The sequence below is a fragment of the Microtus pennsylvanicus genome, chromosome 9 (assembly GCF_037038515.1).
Source record: "Microtus pennsylvanicus isolate mMicPen1 chromosome 9, mMicPen1.hap1, whole genome shotgun sequence".
Taxonomy (NCBI): Eukaryota; Metazoa; Chordata; class Mammalia; order Rodentia; family Cricetidae; genus Microtus; species Microtus pennsylvanicus.
This window is the reverse complement of record NC_134587.1, coordinates 101660353-101682786: the sequence shown is the minus strand read 5'-3', so window position 1 is coordinate 101682786 and position 22434 is coordinate 101660353. Positions and strand designations below refer to the sequence as shown.

Genomic DNA, 22434 nt, shown 5'->3' with positions numbered 1-22434 from the left:
TTTAGCCCTATGCCTGGTCTTGAAATCGTCACTGTCTTCAGATTCTCCAGGGTAGAGTATTTTCCTGGTGTCTGAGGATGTGGTGACAAAGTCACCTCAGTTACAAAGCCAGCCTAGGGGGGGGTCTGTGGAGTCAGTCATTCAAGGAAGACTTGAGGATTGTCTCCTATACAGCCCAGCTGTGCACTGCAATTCAAATCCCCTTTCAGATACTTTTTTTTTATAACAATAGGCAAGCGAGTGGCTTATTATCAAATAAGAACAGGTGTGGAGTGTAGAGTTGGAAAGAAAGGTGAAGGAACCTGAAAAAGTATCTCCTTTTGATATTTTCAAGAAGGCAGGCAGTTTCCTGGATAAGGCTGCTTTTTGTTCAGAAGGGAAGCAGGCAAGGGTACCTGGACACACGCAGTGTAGTTTTGAGGGTAAACTTCTGCGCACACACCCCTTGCTGCGTGGATGTCTGTACACTCTGCTCATGCGTGGTGCCCACAGCCGGCAGGAAAGGGTGGTAGATCTCAACTGGAGCTACAGAAAGGGTCATGCGCTACTGTGTGGTGCTGGGAATTGAAGTCTGGGAGAGTAGCCAGTACTCTTTAACCACTGAACCGTCCTCTAGCCCTAGGACCCCTTCTTGAATCGTTCTGTACTCTCCCTCCCAAAGGCCATAGTTAATGGAGTGGGGCTCCTCTTACCTCACCCCAGCCGTGGAATTTGCCCCTGGAGGCAGTGCCCGGTGCTCATTCATAGTTGTTTAGCCTTAAAAAAGAAATCAACAGGGGAACGTAGAGTTTATGCCTGGTTTTGGTAGACAGGCCTGCTAGAAACCATGTCCTGCACTAGTGCTACTCAGGAACTAGGGAAATTGAGCAAATTATGCTGAATTTTCTAGGTTTCCTTAATGTTGAAAATCTGCTTCTTGGCTTCATATGCTGTCAGTGTATCCAGCTTGCTTTTTGGCTTTGTCTGTCTAACCAGTGATTCTCAGAATTCTATCACCCTCTAAATTCAAAAAAAAGAAAGAAAACAAATTACAGCACGCGCGCCTGTGTGTGTGTGCGCGCGCGCGCACGCGCGCATGCATATGTGTGTGTGTGTGTGTGTGCGCGCACATGTGCGTGTGTACAACTTTGGGAGTTGTTTCTCTCTTTCTACCATGTGGGTCCTGGAGATGGTTCTGTCTTTCTCCCATGTGGGTCCTGGGGATAAAATTTAGGTTTCAGACTTGGCAAATGTCTCTCCATGCTCAGCCATCTCACCAGTCTTCCCGCTTGATTTTTGCTTTTCCTGTTGATTTTTGTGTCCCCACGTCAGTACCAACCTGTGTGACAATCTTCCTACGTCACAAACTAATTCCGCCTGTAACCTTCCCTGTTTCAGTAATGGAAACCCAGTCCTCCATGCTCAGACTAAATTATGTTGGGGTCATTCTGACTCTTTGACACACACATCCATTCTGTCAACAAATCTTAGCCTCTTCCTTAAACACATCGGAAGCCGGCCATTACTGCCGAATCCAAATCCGGTTCCTGTTTTCACCTTTGACCCCCGTGAACTATTGTTCTAGTTTGCTTCCTGGTGCTCTGAGGCACTCTGTCTGGAAGCAGCCTAGGGGAGGAAAGGGATTCTTCCAGCTTGTATGTCCAGATAACAATGTCACCGAGAAACCAGAGCGAGAACTCAAGGCAGGAACCCGAAGCAGAATCCTAGAGCAACGGTCCTTATTGGCTTGCTCCCTGGTTCTCGTCCAGTTAACTTTCTTCTAGAGCCCTAGCCCACCCGCCTAGGGATGGTGTCACGCATGGTGGGCTGCGTCTTCCACAGCATCTATTAATGAAAGCAGTGTTTCACAGATATGGCCACGGGCCAGTCTGAGTGAGGCAGTTCTTCATTTGATGTTCCTTGGGTGACTCTAGGCTGTGTCTAGTTGATGATAAACCTAGCCAATGCAGCTGTGCACCGAGCAGTCAGTGGCCTTTTGAAAAGGTAGGCTGAAGCCCTTGTTACTCTTCTCAGCCCCAGTTGTTTACCCTGGCTGAAGGGTCAGTGGCACATACTGTCCTTCACTGCTAATGCCTTCCTCACCTTTGGGGCCTTTGTTCAGATCTCAATTCCCAGTTATTTTCTTCGATCACACTTGAGTACTGCAGACTCACCCTTCATTGCCATCATCCGACGCTTCCTGCTCTTGCCGTCTTTCCTGGCCTTTCTCCTGTAGCGCTTACACTTTGTGATATGCCACCTGCCCGCTTTTCTGATTTTGCCAGGTTATTGTGTCCCCTTCCCACAGACTGCAAGGGACAGGAATCTTGGCTTTATTCTTCGATGTGCTCTTAAAGTTGATTGCATGAATGAGTGCATAATATAGAGTTTTTACAAAGGAACCACCCTTTTAGAAGTAGGGCAGGAAGGGAGGAGCATGCGCTCTAAGGGATCCTTCCTCCTGTTCTTTGTGTAGTACATACATACACAAGCATGGTTTCCAGTGGGGTTATTGTGGTACCCTCCTTTTAAAAATGTATTGATTTTATCTTTGTGTGTATGAATGTTCACTCGTATGTGTGTTTGTGCACCATATGTATATGTGGTGTACAGAAAGGGTGTTGGAAGAAGGTGTTGGATCCCCTGGAAATGAAGTTACAGATTGTTGTGAACTGAACCCAGGTCTCCTACAAGATCAGCCAGTACTCCTAACCTCTGTGCTATCTCTCCAGCTCCAGTTTTTTGACCCCAGTTTTTTAAAGCATAATTTACATTCTATGAAAAATACACAGTTCAATTATTTACAGTAAATTTTCCAAGTTATACATTTATCACTCCCAGAATTTCCTTTTTGTTCATTTAATACTCAGTTTTTAATTCTCCAATTTTGTCAGTTTTTTTTTTTTTGCCTCCACATCTTGGAAGAATAGTTCATATAACAACACTCATAGTCTTGGGTTCTTGAATGTTGTAAATAAAGGGCTAGAGAGTTGGCTCAGCAGGTAAGAGTGCTTGATGATTTTGTAGAGGACTGGAGTTATGTTCCCAATCCTCATATCTGGTGACTGACAACTCTCTGTAGCTATAGCTGCAAGGGAGCCCACACCCCCTTCTTGCTTTCATGGACAATCGCCCCCAACACACACATGCACATACATAGCCACAAAATGAAAACAAAGCTTTCCTTAAAAAGAGAACATGAACTTAAATACTCTGGTCTAGGAAGTGGTAGTGGGCACGAGTAGTGGCAACTCAGGTCGGGTGGGCTCTATTTACTACGTCACTCAGGTCGGGTGGGCTCTACTATTTACTACGTCACTCAGGTCGGGTGGGCTCTACTATTTACTACGTCACTCAGGTCGGGTGGGCTCTACTATTTACTACGTCACTCAGGTCGGGTGGGCTCTACTATTTACCACGTCACTCAGATCGGGTGGGTTCTATTTACTACGTCACTCAGGTCGGGTGGGTTCTACTATTTACTACGTCACTCAGGTCGGGTGGGCTCTACTATTTACTACGTCACTCAGGTCGGGTGGGCTCTACTATTTACCACGTCACTCAGGTCGGGTGGGCTCTACTATTTACTACGTCACTCAGGTCGGGTGGGCTCTACTATTTACTACGTCACTCAGGTCGGGTGGGCTCTACTATTTACCACGTCACTCAGATCGGGTGGGCTCTATTTACTACGTCACTCAGATCGGGTGGGCTCTATTTACTACGTCACTCAGATCGGGTGGGTTCTATTTACTACGTCACTCAGGTCGGGTGGGTTCTACTATTTACTACGTCACTCAGCCTCCTCCCGGCCGCCTCAGTCTCTTCGTCTCTGAAATGAGCTAATCATGATAATTGGCTAATAGAATTGTCCTGGCGATTATAAATAATGAGATCATGCTGTTATTCACAGAATCAGCCATGTCTAGAACCCAGTAAACTTTAGTTGGTGTAGTTAATCTTTCTAATGTAGGCCCAGAATACACGTGCTAAGTGTCTTTGCCGAGAGCAAATCTGAATCAGATTTTGTATCTGAAGTTTGCATGAAGTGCAGCCGTGTTTCTTTCTTAGTTTGTAAACAAACTATACATACACACATATATACACATACATGCCATATATATATGTAGTCATATACATATACGTGTATATGTATATGACTATAGGTTGATTGTAAAAAGCAAGTTGATTTTCAACAGAGATCATTTTGCTGTGTTTTTGTTTGGGAAGATCTGTTAAGCCATTTCCTCCGAATCTTTCTTGTTTCTATTTGACAGATCTTTGACACCAGGGAGATAATTACCCACTTTTTTTGTAGAAACCATAGTGACCGTTCTGAATTGTGTCTTACTCTCATTTGAGGACAGCCTTCTTCTAACTGAGCAGGGGAGGGAGGGAGGCATTCAATTTGTCTTTTGTAGCTTGACAAGCCAGAACTAAATTATCCTTAATGAGATCTTTGTCTCTCTCCCCCTCCCCTCCTTTTTTTTTTTTTTCTCTTTTACAGATGCACAAAGCAGGGTCATCCGAAGCCTCTCGATTCAAAAGATGATAATACTGAAAAACACTGCCCGGTGACGGTGAACCCCTGGCACATGAAAAAAGCCTTCAAAGTCATGAACGAGCTAAGAAGGTAGTGACACGCTAATGCGTACATAGCCATTCGTCTTTTCCTTGTGGTTTTCATTGTGTGTAGGGTATGTACCACCTCCCTCCCTCATTGTTGTTCTGGTACAGGGAACAGCAAAAGCTTTTCTGCAAGATTCTTAGAGGAAGAAAGGAAATCAGGAGAGCAGATGGTGGGGCTCCTCTGTCCAGTAGAGTCTGGCCATGTGTAGCTACCGGAAGTTCAAGCATTCTCTAAGAAAAAGTACACAGTGGCTTGCCAAGGAAAATATTTACATTTTTAGATTATATGTAATATTATATATTTAATATATATTATATAATATTAAATTAAAATTTTTTTCCTTCACTCCATTCTCTCTCTTTCTCTCTCTTTTTTTTTTTTTTTGGTTTTAGTGTTTTTGATAGGTCTTGTACGTTCCAGAGTGAGGATGACCTTGAACTCCTGTTCCTCCATTTGCCACCTAAGAGCTGAAAGACAGGCATGTGCTACCACCATGTCCTGTTTAATATATTTTTTAATACTTAAAATACAAATTGTTTGTTATAATGATAGAGCATCAGATATTGTTTATTTATTTGCTTATTTGCGTGCTCACATGTGTTTGTGTGTGTGTACAGGTACTTGTGTTGGGGGCACATGGAGCAGTTAGAAGATAACTTATGCAAATCAGTTTTCTTCTGCCGTGTGGGTGATCCCAAGTCTTCAGCTTTGATGACAAGCACCTTCATCCTCTGAGCCTGTATATAGCTAGTCTTTGTCTCACTAGCCAGCTTCCAAATCACTTATTATTAATTATGAAACCTTGGCCAATAGCTGAGGCTTTCTTCTAACTAGCTCTTGTAACTGAAATGAACTCATTTCTATTACTTTACTTTCTGCCTCATGGCCTTATTACCTTTACTCTGTCCATGTTGCATTCCTGTCTCCTTGTGCCTGGAAATTCTGCCTACCTATTGGCCGTTCAGCTTTTTATTAAACCAATCAGAGTGACACATCTTCACAGTGTATAGAAAGATTATTCCATAACACGTGGACATAGGGATTTAAATGGAATGTCTTATTGAAATCAATCTTGTTTCTTTTTACCTTTTTATTTATTTTTATTTTTTTAAATATTTATTATGTATACAATATTTTGTTTGCGTATATTCCTGCAGGCCAGAAGAAGGCACCAGACCTCATTACAGATGGTTGTGAGCCACCATGTGGTTGCTGGGAATTGAACTCAGGACCTTTGGAAAACCAGGCAATGCTCTTAACCACTGAGCCGTTTCTCCAGCCCTCTTTTTACCTTTTTAATATGACTAATAGAAAATAGTCGCTTGCATTGTATTTCCATTCATTGATTCTGGTGACAGGCTTCCAATTCCGGCCGTATAGAATGTGGAAAGATACTTTAGACATGGAAATATGGAACTTGCCTTGGTGGTGGTAGTTGTGGTTGTCCAGGTGCCTGCCAGTTGCTAAGGTGGTTCTCATATATGATAAGGGTCATGGCCACATACTGGGCCATCTTGCTGCACACCTGAAGTCCTTGCACTCCACAGTCTGAGGCTGGAGGATCTCATGGTTAAGCCAGTATAGCCTATATAAAGAGATCTCATCAAAGCAGAAACAAAAACCTTTGATGAGAAGGGTGACGTTAAAAGCTGAATAAATTGGAGCTAGAGAGATTACTCAGCAGTTAAAAGCACTTGCTGCTCTAGGAGAGGTCTGTTTCCCTGCTCTTACAGTGTGGCTTTGAGCAGTCTATAACTTCAGTTCCTGAGGACCCAATGCCGTCTTTGGACCTCTTCAGGCAGCAGACATGCTGTAGTGCATACGTGTACACCCAGGCAAAACAATCACACATAAATAAAATAAATAAATCTTAAAACAAATTAGAAAGACCGGCTTTTAACAGGACCACTCCTTACCTCCTCACCCTCACCTCCCACTCTTGCAGGCCAGTGGCCTTGGTCTCTGGTTGACCTGGACCTGATTCACCTTGCTGCTGGAACACAGCACCTACTGCTCCTTCCCCTGAGGCAAATGATCACATTCCAGGCCAAACTGAGTCTTTGCTTTATCCTAGGATTGTTTAGCTCTGGCCATCCCTGACCTCTTGGGTGTGGGACAGCTGTGAAATACGATCTACTTGTTCATCCTGTTGTGTTAGTTCAGGAGCTAAGGTGATCTTCAAACCTAGGAGAGCTCTGTGTAGTTGCAGTGGCTGCTGGTCCGTGAACAGGCTTGCTCTACTGACGTCACCAGCCAGTGGGATTTTTATAATGAACTGCATTGCTGGGGAGATGGCTTTGTGGGTGAAGTGCTGGCTTTGCAAGAATGAGGCCCTGCATTTGGATCCTCAGAACCCACAGCAGTGGCCTGGAGCCTTAGCATTAAATACTTCAAAGGCAGACAGGAGGATCCCTAGGGCTCATGGCTCATGGGTTCAGCCAATCAGCAAGCTTTATAGAGAGATCCAGTCTCAAAGGATGAGCCAAGAGTGATTGAGGAAGAGGCTTGATGTTCACCTTTGGCCTTCAGATGTTGGCCATCTGCACAGTATGCCCACTTGTTAACACCCATGCATACATACTCTGACACAGAAGAATGAGCTGCCCAGCTAGGAAATGGATAAACTGTGGATAAGGTAAATCCAGGCTTTTATTCTGAAGAATTCTGTAGGAAAAGGTAGGAAGCAAGAGGGCAGACTTGTGTTGTGTGGGTGCCCTGGAACCTTTAAAAAATGTCATTCTTGTGTAGTGTGATACTAAAGGCCTGTAATCCCCACACTGGGGAGGCAGAGGCAGGAAGATCTCTGTCTACATAGTGAATTCTAAAGCTACAGGGTGAGACTCAGTCTCTTAAAAAATATCATCTTTATTTCTTCTCTTTTGTAGCCAATTTGTATAATTCTTTCAAAAATACTAACAAAGGAAACTCGATGAAGCTCTCTATTGTATAGCTGAAAGTCTCTAATTACTTCCTGTCCTTGCATCAGCTTCCTGTTGCCTGGAAAGGGTCGCCCAGGGTGGTTTCCTGACTTCTGGGAAGGGAGAACTTCCCTGTTCTCAACGGTCTGCTTAGGGTCCATTGACCTTCAGTCCTGTGGCTCTGGCCTCACTGTGGGAGGGAGATCACGGCTGTGCACTAGGGATTGCTTTTGTGAAGGTCTGGCTGGTGGGAGGAAAGTCACTAGTTGCCCAAGTACTGGCTGGGATCAAAGGGCTTTGTAACCTGCTCAGCTAGCTTGCTTCCCTCCCTCCCTTCCTCCCTCCCTCCCTCCCTCCCTCCCTCCCTCCCTCCCTCCCTCCCTCCCTCCCTCCCTCTCGTCCTTCATTTCTCTTTCTCCCATGAGACTGTTCTTATGTATCTCTGGTCTCCTTGCACTCACTCTGCAGCTAAGGATGGCTAACTCCTCCTCATCCTCCTGCCTGTACCTTCCAAGTACTCGAGCCACAGGCGTGCGCTCCAATCCACTTCAGAACTCCTGTTGGGAAATTTAGACTACCAACTCTTTAGAGATTAAAGAACTGTAACAAGCCTGGACAGTGGTGGCCCACGCCTTTAATCCCAGTACCTGGGAGGCAGAGGCAGGCAGATTTCTGTGAGTTCAAGGCCAGCCTGGTCTACAAGAGTTAGTTCCAGGACAGGCTCCCAAGCTACAGAGAAACCCTGTCTCGGGATAAAAAAGAAAAAGAAAAAAGAATTTTAACAAAAGGACAGCATCTTTAAAAGAAATTAAAGAAACATAGTTTATTTCTAGGATATATAATTCTACCTGAGCTTACAAATTTTTCAGTGCTTCTTTCTGGAGTGTGGGAGGTGGGCTGGCAGTCTCTTAGCTTTATTTAGAAGGAATATAATTTTGACCATCAAATGATATTTAGGGGTGGAAAGTATTCTGTAAGGATAACCTGTGCTTTTGCCTCTGTGTCTCACATCGTCCCTGCATCCTTAGTTATTCACCAGTAGTGCGGTTTCTATGTTGTAGAATGAGAGCAGAACGCTGGCATCTCTCTCTTAAAGGAGTGATTGCCATTCTCCTCCCTCACTGGACCCCAGGACTGACACAGCATGAAGGCAGCCTCCTCCTAGGATTCTCAGATCAGTGTTATAGTTGAACTGTGGCAATTTCTGTCTGGTTGTTCATACTTTGTTACTGAGAAGCCAAGGCAAGAGGATAGAACAGTGAAGTCCAGCAAGGCTGCCGTGGTGTTCATTCCTTTCTGTCAGTATTTTTAATGAGATTTTAGAGTAATCACATAGGCTGTGACTATTTCTGTTCTAGTATTGTTTTTATACGGTAGGATGTTCTCAGGACCTTTTTTTTTTTTTGTTCTGTGCACTACAGTGGAATATAAGGTCTTTCTTGAAGGGCAGAACAGTCAGAAAGCCCTTTGGTTCTTCCAGATGTATTTATGTAAGAAAGATTAAGAGACATCCTGGAGTACGGGCAGAATTAACCAACAGTATTCTGTGGGGTCTCGTAAGCACTGGTGGTTGATTTCTTTTTAATGGGCTTTATTGAACAGGGAGAGGATCATTAAACTCTTCTAGAATGTGAAGAATGGACAGTTGAACATGGCTTCTCCAAGACAGCCTTCTTTCTGCCCTCCCTCTTTCTGGGGTGCTGGAAACCCACGAGGCATGAATTACTTACCACACTGCCTGAATTTGCCTTTGGTAGCCAGAAGTCAGACACTCTTACCTCACCTCCTTCTGTTTAGAGCTTCTCTTGCCCCATCTCTCCAGCCCACAGCCCACATAGATTTATTTGTTTTATGTGTGTGTATGTGCACCTCTCTGAGTTTATGTGCACTACATGCATGGAGTTGCCTGTGGAGGCCAGAAGAGGGCGTTAGATCTCTGGAACTGAAGTTGCTGACAGTTGGGAGTGCTTGATGTGGGTGGGTGTTTGGGACAGAACAGCAGTAAGCCACTAGGTGCTCTTAACTGCTGAGCCATCTTTCCAGCACCCCACTCCCCTTTAGAGACAGGGTTTTGCTGTGACCAGGCTGGTCTGGAAGTCTTTAGTTGTTGAAGCCATGCTGCTCCGGCCTCAGTTTCCTGAGTTCTGGGTTTACAGGGCTGAAGTGCCATCTGTATTTCACCATGTTTTAAAAAACATGCTTGTAGCAAGGTGTCCTGTGTGTGTGCAGGCTCTCCCCTGTAGTGAGTCTCTCCCTCACACTCCAGACTCTGCCCTCTCTCCCAGCTTTGCTGCTCCCCCTCCCCCCGCAGTTGCCTCTGCTCCTCACTTTTCCCATGCTTTTCTTTCCCCAGTATTTCCTTCCATTTTATTCAGAAATAAATTGTCTTCTACTTAAGAGTGGACAAGTGTTTTTGCAAGTCCCCGAATCTGAAGACATCCCTTCCCTGCAGACACAGAGTTCATGCTTCCCCGTGGTCTCATTGTGGCTGTGCTAATTTTTCACTGTCTGAAGTCTATCTGAAAGGAATGATAGATTCTCTATTCTGGGACCCATTACTAGTTTCAAGCAGTCTCTAAATCGTTGGCTGTGACTGGCTCTCCTCTGAGTTCCCCTTGGACTGTTGCCTCCTGCTGTGTGTTTGAAAGTCTCCGGAGGTGTAAATCGAGGGGGTGAGGGGCCTCAGAGCTTTTAGCACACTGCTGAGTCCCTGTGTTTTTCTTAAGATTAGCTGTGACAGAAATTCACAGATGTCACCTGCCAGCATGGCTCTAAGAAAAAAGGGGAAGATAATGGTGACATGTATTGTACATGCTTGCCTGTTCTTTGAGAACACTGACATTTTAGCCAGAGTGTATCTGTCTTGTCTAGTAATGGACATTGTCGGTTTTAGATTTAGTTACATCTGACTAATTGAAATCACTGGGGACTCTGACCAGGGTCTCATTGTGGCTGTGCTAATTTTTCAGTGTCTGAAGTCTACCTGAAAGGAATGATAGATTCTGTGTTCTGGGACTCATTACTGTGACCGGCTTTCCTCTAAATCCCTGGTGGACTGTTGCATTGACTGTAACCGGCTTTCCTCTGAGTCCCTGGTGAACTGTCACATTGGCTGTAACCAGTTTTTCTCTTCACATTGGCTGTGGCCAGCTTTCCTCTTATGTCCCTGGTGGACTGTCGCAGTGGCTGTGGCCAGCTTTCCTCTTATGTCCCTGGTGGACTGTCGCAGTGGCTGTGACCAGCTTTCCTCTTATGTCCCCTGGTGGACTGTCGCAGTGGCTGTGACCAGCTTTCCTCTTCACATTGGCTGTGACCAGCTTTCCTCTTAAGTCCTCTGGTGGAACTTGAGGCTGGGGAAATAGTTCAGTCAGTTAAGTGCCAACGATAGGAGTCTGACCCCGTAGTCCATATGAAAAAGGCAGCGTCGTGGTATGTGCTTGTAATCATAGTGCTCGGGGCATGTAGACAGGTGGATCTCTGGGGCTCACTGACTAGCCAGCCTGATCTACTTGGTGAGCTGCAGGCTAGTGAGAAATCCCGTCTTTCAGAACAAATGTGGATTGCCCCAGAATGACAGTTAAGGCTGCCCTCTGGCATGAACACATAGGTATGAACACACAGACGGACACACACACTCACACACACTGATGCAGAGGTGTGCACCACTGCAGCCCCACGTGCAGGCATAAACAGCAAACAGCTCACCTCCCTACTCGGCTTCCCTAGTGCCCAGTAGCCAGGGCCATGTCCTGAGCAGGAACTCACCCTGTTCCACTGGCTGCTTCCCGGCCTGACCAGTTTTTCACTTCCTTGTGCTCTTGTTTCTCAGATGCATGACACTGCTCTCTGGTGCGGAAGCTCCGCAGACTTTGGGGGGCATGAATTCTGACAGGTTTTCTCAGCAGCCTAGCATCGCAGGGGTCTCTCTACCTTGTTCCCTGTGGCAGGAGGTGCCTCCAGACTTTTCCTGGCACCCAAGAGAGAAGGGAGAGACTCTTGTCCGTTTTCTGCTGCCCCTGCGTCCAGTCACAACTAATTTTTTTCCTATGACAACTAATTATTTTTGGTATCTCCCTTTGGATGGTATTTTAAGCCACACTGCATTTTAAAGGCAGTGATAGGTTTTCTGCTCTTAGGACTTAATCCATTTTATAGCACAGCACCAAACGATGTCTTAATATACTCAGGCAGCTTTCATCATTTTCAAAGTTTTTCTTTTTTTTTCCCTAAGAAAGACCAATGTTTTTGATATTGTTTCATTTAGAACAATGGTTCTGAACATTCTTCTCTGACCCCTTAAACAGTTCTTCATGGTATGGTGACCTCAACCATAAAACTATTTTCATTGCTACCTCATAACTGTAATTTTGCTGCTGTTATGAATCATAATGTAAATACTTGATATTCGACCCCTATGTGGTGGTGACCCTCAGGTTGAGAACCACTAATTTGGAAGATTAAGTCCCCCACCCAGTGTTGTGTGCATTTTATATAAGATCTGTAATCTCCGTAGTCTCTCTCTGGGTTTGACTTGTTCTCTGAAGTGTTTTCTTAGTTGGGTTTGGCCTCTTTTTTCCTAGATACTACAGGCTTTCTCCCTGGTACAATCTCTGTTTTTGTCTCTTTGTATCTTATATTTTGAGGCCAGGTCTGGCTGTATTGGCCTTTCACTGACCTTGAAATCCCCCTGCCTCCACCCAGGTGCTGGTGTCACAGGTGTGAGTCACCGTGCAGGCACTCCTGGGTTTATTTTTTTAAAATCGTGATCTATTTCCTTGTGTGCCTCTCCAGTCACCTGTAAAGTCCTTGCTGTCATGAAATTGTCTTTCTTGTGGTAAGCTGACAGCCCATGTATCTAGTAGGCACCCTTGGAATGCCTGAGGAATGAATGGATGTGGTTTATGGTCAATAACAACTTTATTTCATTATTTTGAAGTCCTTTTCTATCTGCAGTCCATTTTCTTATTAGATTTCAAATAATAGGAACATAAGCCTGGAAGTCAAAAAGACAGAGCTTGAGCTACTAAAAATGTCTTATTTTTATTGCTGGACTTTCCATTCTCAGTTCTCCCCACATCCAAGCCATCTGGCCTGAAAGAAAGCACCTTTAGGAAGAGGCGAGGGTGCGGAGCTGTGGAGATGGGTGGCTCAGCAGTAAGAGTGTTTGCAAGCCTTGCAGAAGAGCTCCTTGGGTCCTGCGCCCACACAGGCGGGTCACAGCTGCTCTGACTTGGGGTTCTGACACCTTCTGGCCTCTTGGGCACCTGCACATCCATGGCACATACTCACACAGATATGTATACACACACAAGTACACATACCCACAGGAGGTATACATTCTCACGGACAGAGACACACATGCGCACATGGGGCATGCTCTCGGACACACGCACACACACGAGGTATATACGTACATGCACAACACAGAGTGGAAATGAAGAAAAGAGGCTGAGGTGATGAGCTGTGAACGCTGATGTCCAGTTAGGGCACACTCAGCAGTACTGACAAAAGTTTGGTCAGGTCTTTGTTTTAAAATATGTTATTATTTGACACAAAAGGACAAAAAACAGGTCTAAAGGCAAGTGTATCCAAGATTTCTAACGAGGCCCTCAGCCTTCCCGCAACCTCACTCTGGGTGTGCCTGTGTAATATTTTGTTAATGCTTTAGCCTTATTAGTTAACTGACATCAGCTAATAAGGCAGTGAGGCCAAGCTCATTATGTAGCAACCAGCAGGTGCTATGCTAGGAGGTTTGGATCAATGAGTAATTGTAATTGAAGCCGAGCGTAATTAATTTTGTGGTTTTTGAGGTATTCAAGTGTAATGCTACTTAAGATCCATCTTTCAATGAGCTCAGTAGGAGGAATTGCTGACACAAGGAAAACAAGATGCCCTTGGCCTGCATTTGACTGGAGTCCAGATTCCCTGCTCACTATAGAAAAGCCAGGTTGGCCCCATTACGATGAGACCCTGTCACCTGCTGACCCTCCAACTCCCCCACTTATATCCATCCTTCTGTCCACTCTCTTTGGGCCACAGGTCCTCCCTGTCCCTTGCCGAGGGTCATCTTTCCACCAGGCAGAATGTTGTTATGTTGGGATTGTCTTGCTCCTTCCTGATGGCGCTGACTCTTGTTTGGTTACTTACAGGTGGCCTCATTATGTTGCGCAAGAGGCTTGTCTGAAGCTTGACATCCTCCTGCCTCAGCTTCCTGAGTGTTGGGGTTCCAGGTGTAAGCTACCCTGCCCAGCGTCCCCTGGTAGTGTTTTTTACTCTGTCGGTCAAGCCCGTGCTTTTGCTGGGAGCCTGAAGGACAGAGATTTTCCCGAAGTGCTTTGCTGAGTTAGTGGATAAACTTTATTTACTTTCCTTGTAAATATTTGTAGAGATGGTCCAGTTGAGCCTTTTATCAACTGTATGTAACACTTCATAACTTCTTGACGAGGTGTGGTAAAGTACACCTGTAACCCTAGCAGGAAGCCAAAGCAGGGTCATTAAGAGTTCAGGATCTGCCTGGGCGTTGTAGAGATTTTGGTTCCAACCTGGGCTACATAAAAATTCAAGACCAGTTGATTTTGTTCAAGCTTTAAGAAATCTTGTAAGTACCCTACTTAGGTGGTTGTATCGTTGAAAGAAGGTGCTGGGCTCAGCCTCTCTGGGTTTGAATAATGATATCAGTTCCGAGGGAGTGGGGGTGAGGCTGTAGACAGGTTAGCCTGTGTGTGCCTGGAGCTGAGGCTAGACCCCTAGTTCTCATACATAGTATGTAGTTTGGCGGGGAGGGGGAGCTGTAGACAGGTTAGCCTGTGTATGCCTGGAGCTGAGGCTAGACCCCTAGTTCTCATACATACTATGTAGTTTGGCGGGGAGGGGGAGCTGTAGACAGGTTAGCCTGTGTGTGCCTGGGGCTGAGGCTAGACCCCTAGTTCTCATACATACTGTGTAGCACTTTATCACTGTTCACTTTTAACCCTGGTTTCCTCAGCTGTACATTTTGGGGAATCTGTATGGTAACTACCTCACTGTATGAAATGGACCGTGCAGGGAAGGTGTCCATGCCTCTATTCATGTTGGTTTACCTGTGAGCCCTGGCATTCAGAATACAGAGCTTTTAAACCTCAGTGCTGGTAGTAGACTTGGCCATTGTCTGCCTAATCCAGAGGAATTCCAAATGAGTGCCATTAATGGTTCTAATAGCAGAGCTTCCCGATGCCTCATTCGGTGTCTGTTAGCCCCTAAGTCAGAGCCGCCCACAAGCCACCCTTCCGTCTAAATGGCACAGCAGGCTCATCAAGAATGCGGCTGTGGAACGCTGTCATATTTGGAGCTGGGTTGCTCCTTTTTTCTCCTAGTTTCTCCTATGCTAAGGAGAGAATAAGTGACAGCAAACTTCTCAAAAAGGTTTGGTGTGAGCCCCGCAGAAGCTTGTTACTGCAAAGATTTGCTTACGCGCCTGAGAACGCGCTGCTTGTGAGGTGATGGGAAATTAGCAGTAGGCTTCCCTTGAAGGAAAGAGGGAGCGGCCCCGAGAGGGAAGTGTAAACTGTGTACTTTAGAGACAAGTTCAGTGCTCACGTGCTTGTGAATAGGATGTGTGTGTGTACCACGAAGGGTAAACTGTGTACTTTAGACACAAGTTCAGTGCTCACGTGTTTGTGGATAGGATGTGTGTGTTCACACCTTGAGCGCCAACAAGGTGTGTTTGGGCTTTGAATCCTTCCTGCTGGTTTTGTCAGTAACTTTTGTTTGTTTGCCTTTTTATTTGGTTTTGTTTTATGTGGTTTATGTGTGTGTGTTTTCCCTGACACCGGATTTCTCTATGTAACAGCACTCACTGGCAGTTTTAGAATTTGCTTTGTAGACCAGGCTGGCCTCGAACTCACAGAGATCTGCCTGCCTTTCTCTCTTGAGTGCTGGATTTATAGATGTGCGCCACCACTGTCCAGTTTAGTAACATTTTTAGTTACCCAGAGAGTGTAGTATCGCGTAAGCACCAAAACAACACTCACCACACATTCTAAAGTGAACTAGAGTGGCTGTTTCAGAAGTGTAGTTTTGATAGCTGATGAATTTGTTTTAAGATTACATACTGCTTTTCAGTCTTACTACTAATAATACAGTTTGGCCTTGGGGACTAATACTCTGTACCTTGGTAAAATGGTCCAGGTTAAACTTTGCATGCCCAAATGCTTTCTGAGCAGCCATTGTAACTGAAAATAATTTCATCTTTGTATGGGGACCCAGGGGTCAGGTCCAGTATCTTTTTTAGCTTGGCAGGCAGGAGGGGCTATTTGGCCAGGTGGCTCGGCTTCTTCATGCCTCACCAGCGAGTGTTCTTACTGAGCTGTGTCTGCTGCAGAGAGCCTTGTCACTCTTCCTCCCCAGCTCTCTGCAGGGTGGGAGATCGCAGTCAAATTTGGACAGGTCTCTGTGACAAGGGCAGGCCTGGCAGAGTGGACCTTTATTCAGCATATTGCTTTCTGTGTCCGTATGTTTATGGATTCTGTTGGGAGGGAAGGGATCTTCTTAAAGTAAACAGACCTAAAAGTTTTTTTTACAGCAACAGCTTCATATAGGATATTGAACAATTTTATTATTGGAGGCATTTACATTTTCTTTTTCTCCCCGGGAACAGTCAGAATTTGCTGTGTGACGTCACGATTGTGGCAGAAGACATGGAAATCCCCGCTCATAGAGTGGTGCTGGCGGCCTGTAGCCCTTACTTCCACGCCATGTTTACAGGTATGAGATGGTTCAGATCTGGGGCTTTTCCAACCTTGCCTTTCTTTTCAGCACTTTGGTTTTAGGAAATGAAGAATTATAAAGGAAGGGCCGCCATCTTTGCATTGTAAACACACACGGACCTACTGCGCTTAGTTGGGTGTGCTGGACCTTGCCACTTCAAGTTTATATCGCATACATTCCCACAGTTTGCCTTCCTGCTATTTACAGCAACATTTTGGGGCCCTTGAGTTATTTTTGGTTGGTTTATTTTGTATATGTAAAAGGAAAGGCATTTTTACTATTTTGTATTTTTTCCAAATGGCTTTCCTATTTGCTTTATTCAGTATTTATAGTGTCTTAAGATCCCTTGTTTTGGAAATCTGAAATAAAGGCTAGTGTGTCCACAAGCTTCGGCTTTGGCATGGATAAAAACGTATAGAGAGCTGTTAGCTCTATTGGAAAAGAACTAATGTATGTCTGTTATGCTTGAAGCCTCATTAGAAAACAAAACAAAAAACAGCATAGAGCTGGACGTGGAGCTCAGTGGTACAGCACTTAGCATGCACAGACTCTGGGTTCAGTCCTCAGCACAGCCAGGGTAAGGGGAGAAAAGGGGAGGAGAGGGGAGGGATACGGATTTTCTTACAAAGGATACCTAAAATTATGGATAGATCCAAACTGAAAATTTCTTGTATATACATATGTACCTATAAAGTTTGACTTAAAAATTAGGCAAAGAGTAACAACATTGATTAAGAATCAAATGGGATAATGATAACATGCTATAATAGAATAGACAGCATCACTAATTTTGTGCTTTGGAGGTATTATTCAATAAAATATGGGTGACATGGAATAAGCCTGGCAATACCATGATAGTCAGTTGATACTCCAGCTAGCTATGAGTGACCAGTGGGTAGCATATACTCTGTGCCTATGCTCAGTAGAGAGATGATTCATTCCCCGGCTGTGACCAAAGCAGGGTGCCTCTGAGAACAGTGTCTAGGCTAAAACTTAAGAACTCTATTTCTAGAACTTTCCTCTTAATATTCTTAATCAGTGTTGACCAACTGCGACTGCAAAAACTGATAAGGGGCGATTAAGTTGTAACAGTGTGCAAAGAAATACGTTATCTGATCCGTGAGTTTGCTCTTAGTGTCTTGGTACTCGAAATAGAGTGTACACGGTAGGTATGTCAAAAGGTAAGCATATACAATTGTGCACACCGTAAACAGAATCTGTACTTTCATTTCCCGGCTGCCCAGACCCAAATAATTACACACAAACTGTATTAATCGCAACACTGTTTGGCCAATGGCTCAGGCATATTCCTAGATGGCTCTTACATATTAACACATTTCTGTTAATGTACGTATCGCCACGAGGCTGTGGTTTACCTGTAATGTTTGGGCATCTTTCTCCTTCGGCAGCTACATGGCATAGCTACATGGCATCTGCCTGACTCCACCATCTTTCTCTGCTGCTTGGATTTCCGTCTGGATTTACTCTGCTAAGCCATTAGCCAAAACAGCTTTGTTCATCAACCAATAAAAGCAGCACATACAGAAGGGCATCCCACATCAACATACCTTCAATCCCAGCATGCAGAGGCAGGTGGATCTCTGTCCTTTGAGGCCAGCCTGGTCTTCGTAGCAAGTTCTAGGACAGTCAGGGCTATGTAGAGAGACCCCATCTAGGGAAGAAATGTTCATGGCTTAGAGACTCTTGAGTATTTCCTGTGCCTACCATATTCCAGGTACATCAAAAAGATATAAACTGTATAATGGTGCTTCCTGTTCCAATGGCTTACCATGCAGCTAGAGAGACAGAGGGACCTAATTTAAACGTAGAAACTAGGTGCCGCCCAGTGATCCAGGTAGTGGGACAGCATTGAGAGGACATACCCAGAGATTACAGTTGACCCAGATGACTGTGAGCCAGGTAGAGGGAGTGGGCTCAGTGTAGGACTTAGCAGTGGAGGAGACCAGAGTCCTGTTGCTTTGCTCATTCTGAGCAGAGTTTAGTCTTCATGAATGGAGGAAGGACAGCAGATGGGTGTGAGCCAGGTCAGGGAAGTGCTGGAGGGTGCTGCCGTCAGGGCCGTGAAACGTCAATGCTAAGGAGGTCAGGGTGGGCACATTTCCATTGCCGACTTTCACTTTGGTCTCTTGGCTTATACTGTATTTATTATCTTGGATGTCATTCTGATGTCATCCAAGGGGCTTGACTTATGAGAGCGCTCCTCTGGAATGTTAGTCTCGCAGTGAAGACCTGTGCCCTCTGTGTGGCCGACCTTCAGGGGCCACAACCTTATGGAGACAGTTGGGTCTTTGGAGACTGGCTTGAATAATCTGGGCTTCACTTTTCCCATCTAGAAAATAGGGTGATAATATTACTCACATTCTGGATCTTTGTAAAGATTGGATGAGGACATATATGTGAATGTGTTAGCATGTCTTTTGGCTCAGTCTAGCTGGGTGTGGCAGTGCACACTGTAGAATCCCAGCTACTGGAAGGTGGAGGCAGGAGAACATGAGTTCACAGTCACCCATTGTCTACTTAGTGAATTGGAGGCAAGCCTCAGATGCAGGAGATCTTTTTCAAAAACAAAAACAAAAAACCAGTGTGTGTGTTGTGCTTATGGTAACTAAAGAAGTGGTCATGGATTTGAGAAGGAATGAAAGGAACAGAGAAGGACTTTATAATATAGAGGAGGGGGTGGAAATGATGCAAATATAGTATTTATGTGTGAAATTCTCAAAAATAATTTTTAAAAAGTTAAACCCAATCCAAACCCCAAGAGTAACTGCCCAGTTCATGCTATGCTGGAGTAAGTATCACAGTCATGTTAAACTAAATTTCATTAGGAGTGGGAAAGTGAGCAAACCCAAGGCTAGACAGCTACAGTTTTTCCCTTTGAAAACCCATTAGTAGATATATAAACTGTCCAAGAGAGCGAGCTTCACTGTGACATTTCATACATGCACATGACACTCCATAAAGGTTTTCACCCTCTGGTGCCTTCTGATCTTCGCTCCCACAGCTCCCCATGACTTCTGTAACTATTTCCTCATAGCCTCTCTTTCCCTCCCTCACTCCCCCCACTTCTTTCCTTTCTTTGGAGACCATGTCTCACGTAGCACAATCTGGCTTTGAACTCACCATGTAGCTGAGGATTCATAAACATTTTCTTTGATAATTTTTTTATTCTCTACAGAGTAACAAAAATGTAGCTATTTACTTAGCCCTACCGGGGATACCCAGTAGCATAGGCTTGCAGTCCCAGCCATGTGAGAGCCAGTGTCTAGGAGTTTGAGATACTATGGCCAACACAGCAAGACTGTCTCAAGGGGAAAACATTTATATTTACTTAGTTTTTATTTATGTGTATGTGTGTGAAGCTTTGGTGAGCTTTTGTACACCATATGTGTAGAGGAGTTTGCGCGGCCAGGAGAGCTGCTAACATCTCCTGGAGCTGGAGTTATGGGTGCCCTGATGTGGGTTCTGGGACCCGAATCCTGTCCTGAACAAAAGCAGTGAGCACTCTTAACCACGGAGCCATCTCTCCAGTCCAGGCCCTTATTTTTAATCTCCCATAAATTGTAGGTGAAAATTTCTTTTGAACTATAGGATATAAAAAAAGACTTCTGTTCCTCCTTGTAGTTTCAAGTATTGAATAGAGAAAGAAGGTGATAAATAATTCCACGATGGAGTTGCAGGTTTTCATCTTGTGAAGTCTGGGACTATTTAGAGCCAGGCCAGGTGGTTAACTATGACTTGAGAAAGAACATAGCAAATTGGGTTCTTTGTTTTAGACTGTTTGTTAGAAATGTAGTCTTTAAAACACTTTTATTTGACAAACACATTTAGTTTCATTTGGTGATACAGCTTAAAATTCTCCTTTTAAAAAGACTTTTTTTAAAAATTATGTGTGTGTGTCTGTCTGTATGTATGCATGTGAATGCAGCTATCCTTGGAGGTCAGAGGTCAGGGGTATCGACTCCACCTAAAGCTAGAGCTACAGGCAGTTGTGAACAGCCTGATGTTAATGCTGGGACTTGAACTTGGGTCCTCTGGAAGATTGGCAGGTGTTCTAACCACTGAGCCATCTCCCCAGCCTCACAGGTTAAAATTCTTAAGAAATATTTAATAATATGTACTTTTGGGGGGAGTATGAACTTTTGGATTTTTGTTTGTTTGTTTTGTTTTGCTTTGTTTTTCATGACAGTGTTTCTTTGTATAGCCTTGGTTGTTCTGAAGTCAGTCTTTAAACTACAGTGTCCTCGAACTCACAGAGATCCGCCTGCCTCTGCCTCCCAAGTGCTGGGATTAAAGTGTGTACCATTAGCAGCTAGTGGGAGTGTGTCCTTTTTGATAACTTCCTGTACTGTAGTAATTATAAATTAGCCAAAACTTAAGAAAGGTAAACATAGATTATTAGTGAGTGATTATAGAATGTAAACATTGAAAGTTATATGCATGGCTCTATTTGTCTAAGATTCGTACTTTCCTACATCGAGGAATTGAGCATCTTCCTTTTGCTGGATGTTGTTGTAGGCTTTGAGGACTGTGGAGATGAGCAAATCCATGGCTCCTGTTGTTGGGATCGAGATGGGAGAAGAGGCTAAGTTAGGAAGTGAATAAACTTGTTGAGGAAAGAGCGCTCTGCTGTTCATGGCTGCTGGGAAGAAAATGAATTAGGAAGCCGCATTCAGAGAGCCTAGGTGAGAATGCCTGGGGCTTCAAGAGGCAGGAATGCCACTGGAGCTGGGCCAAGTAGTAAGGAGGAGGCTGGGCATTGGGCACAGCTCATCTGTAGCCTGAGAACCTTATTAGGAACCTACTTCCTTCTGTCTATTGTTACCATCAATGAATACCTCCACTGGTCCTCCGGAATGCAAAATGCCTATAATAGTAGCCCTAGCTTCTTGGAGAAGGAGGGACATTGTCTCCTGTCCCTGCTCTTTTACGAGCCAATAAGACTTTGCCACAAGTTATCCTAACGAGACTAAAGCTATAAGTACATGGATTTACCATGTTTGTCTTAGGCTCTTGAAGAACTAAGGTGGCATGTTGATCCCTGACCGTTACAGTGGTGACTGGTGTGGCCTCTGGAGTCACCTGGCCAGGCTGACATTGCTGGCAGTTTCATTGTAACCCCAACTGAGAGAACAGAAGTCAGTGACGAGTACTGTCAATGGCGAGTGGAACTTGAAGAGTGGTCGAACTCTTCAGTTAAATGTGATTTTCAGCTTGTTCTTAATTTCTTTTCTGTCATTGATTTTTTTTTTTTTTTACGGTCTCAGTGTAATCAGCTCCAGTGTTATGTTTTTATTCAAGTACTCCTTAATTATAAATAAAATTGAAATTAGAATAATGGACTTCTTTTTTTGTAGTAGATTATAGAGTTTGTCCTAAACCTATTCACCTTTTTTTCTTTTTATATTTTCTTTATCTTTTTTAAAAAGTATTTTTAATTGAAATAGAATTATATCACTTTTTTTCCCCCTTTCCTCCCTCCAACCCCTTCCAGGTACTTTGCTTCCACCTATCCCCACATTGACTAACTGATAAGGGGACTCCTTCTGGGGAGAGGCTAATTCTGCTTCTCTGAGCAGTCATCCATTGTCTTTAGTTCTTGTCTGGTACCCCACAGAAGTCCCCCCTTCCATTTTAACGCATCCATTGATATTGCCATTGTTCTGACCTTGATGTAGCCATTCCCGGAGAGACTTTTTCACCGCAGCCTTCTTGGTATTCTGGCTCTTCTGTGATGTTCCCTGAGCTGTAGATGGAGGAGCTGCGATGTAGCTATATCTGTTAGGACCGGGCTCCTTGTGATCTGTTGATCTCCGCCTTGTGTCTAGTTGTGGTTTTCTGTGATGGTCTCCATTTATTTTAGAGAGACTTCTTTGATGAGGGGGTGGTTGCATGTATCCAAGAGAGGTGTTTCCACACATGTAGGTTTAATTTTGTTTTTAGTTATGTGTGAATGTTTATCTCTGTGTGGCTTTGTGCACCCGAGTTCAGTGCCCATGGAGACCAGAATGGGGCATTGGAGCCTCTGGATCTGAAGGTATAGACAGTTGTAAGTTATCAACATGGGTGCTAGGAACCGAATTCCATGTCCTTTGAAAAACCAGTATGTATGTGCTGCTACCCTCTGAGCCATCCCATCCATTC

General features: G+C 44.5%; 1 protein-coding gene across 2 annotated transcripts in view; it reads left to right on the top strand.

The window, feature by feature from the left end:
- Positions 1 to 22434, top strand: part of Klhl2 (kelch like family member 2) — a 116607-nt gene that overhangs the window by 10156 nt on the left and 84017 nt on the right. For both annotated transcript variants that reach the window (XM_075986879.1, XM_075986880.1), the window contains exons 2-3: positions 4487 to 4612; positions 16163 to 16269. In XM_075986879.1, the coding sequence (XP_075842994.1) occupies positions 4487 to 4612; positions 16163 to 16269 (233 nt within the window). The remainder of the gene's footprint in view (positions 1 to 4486; positions 4613 to 16162; positions 16270 to 22434) is intronic.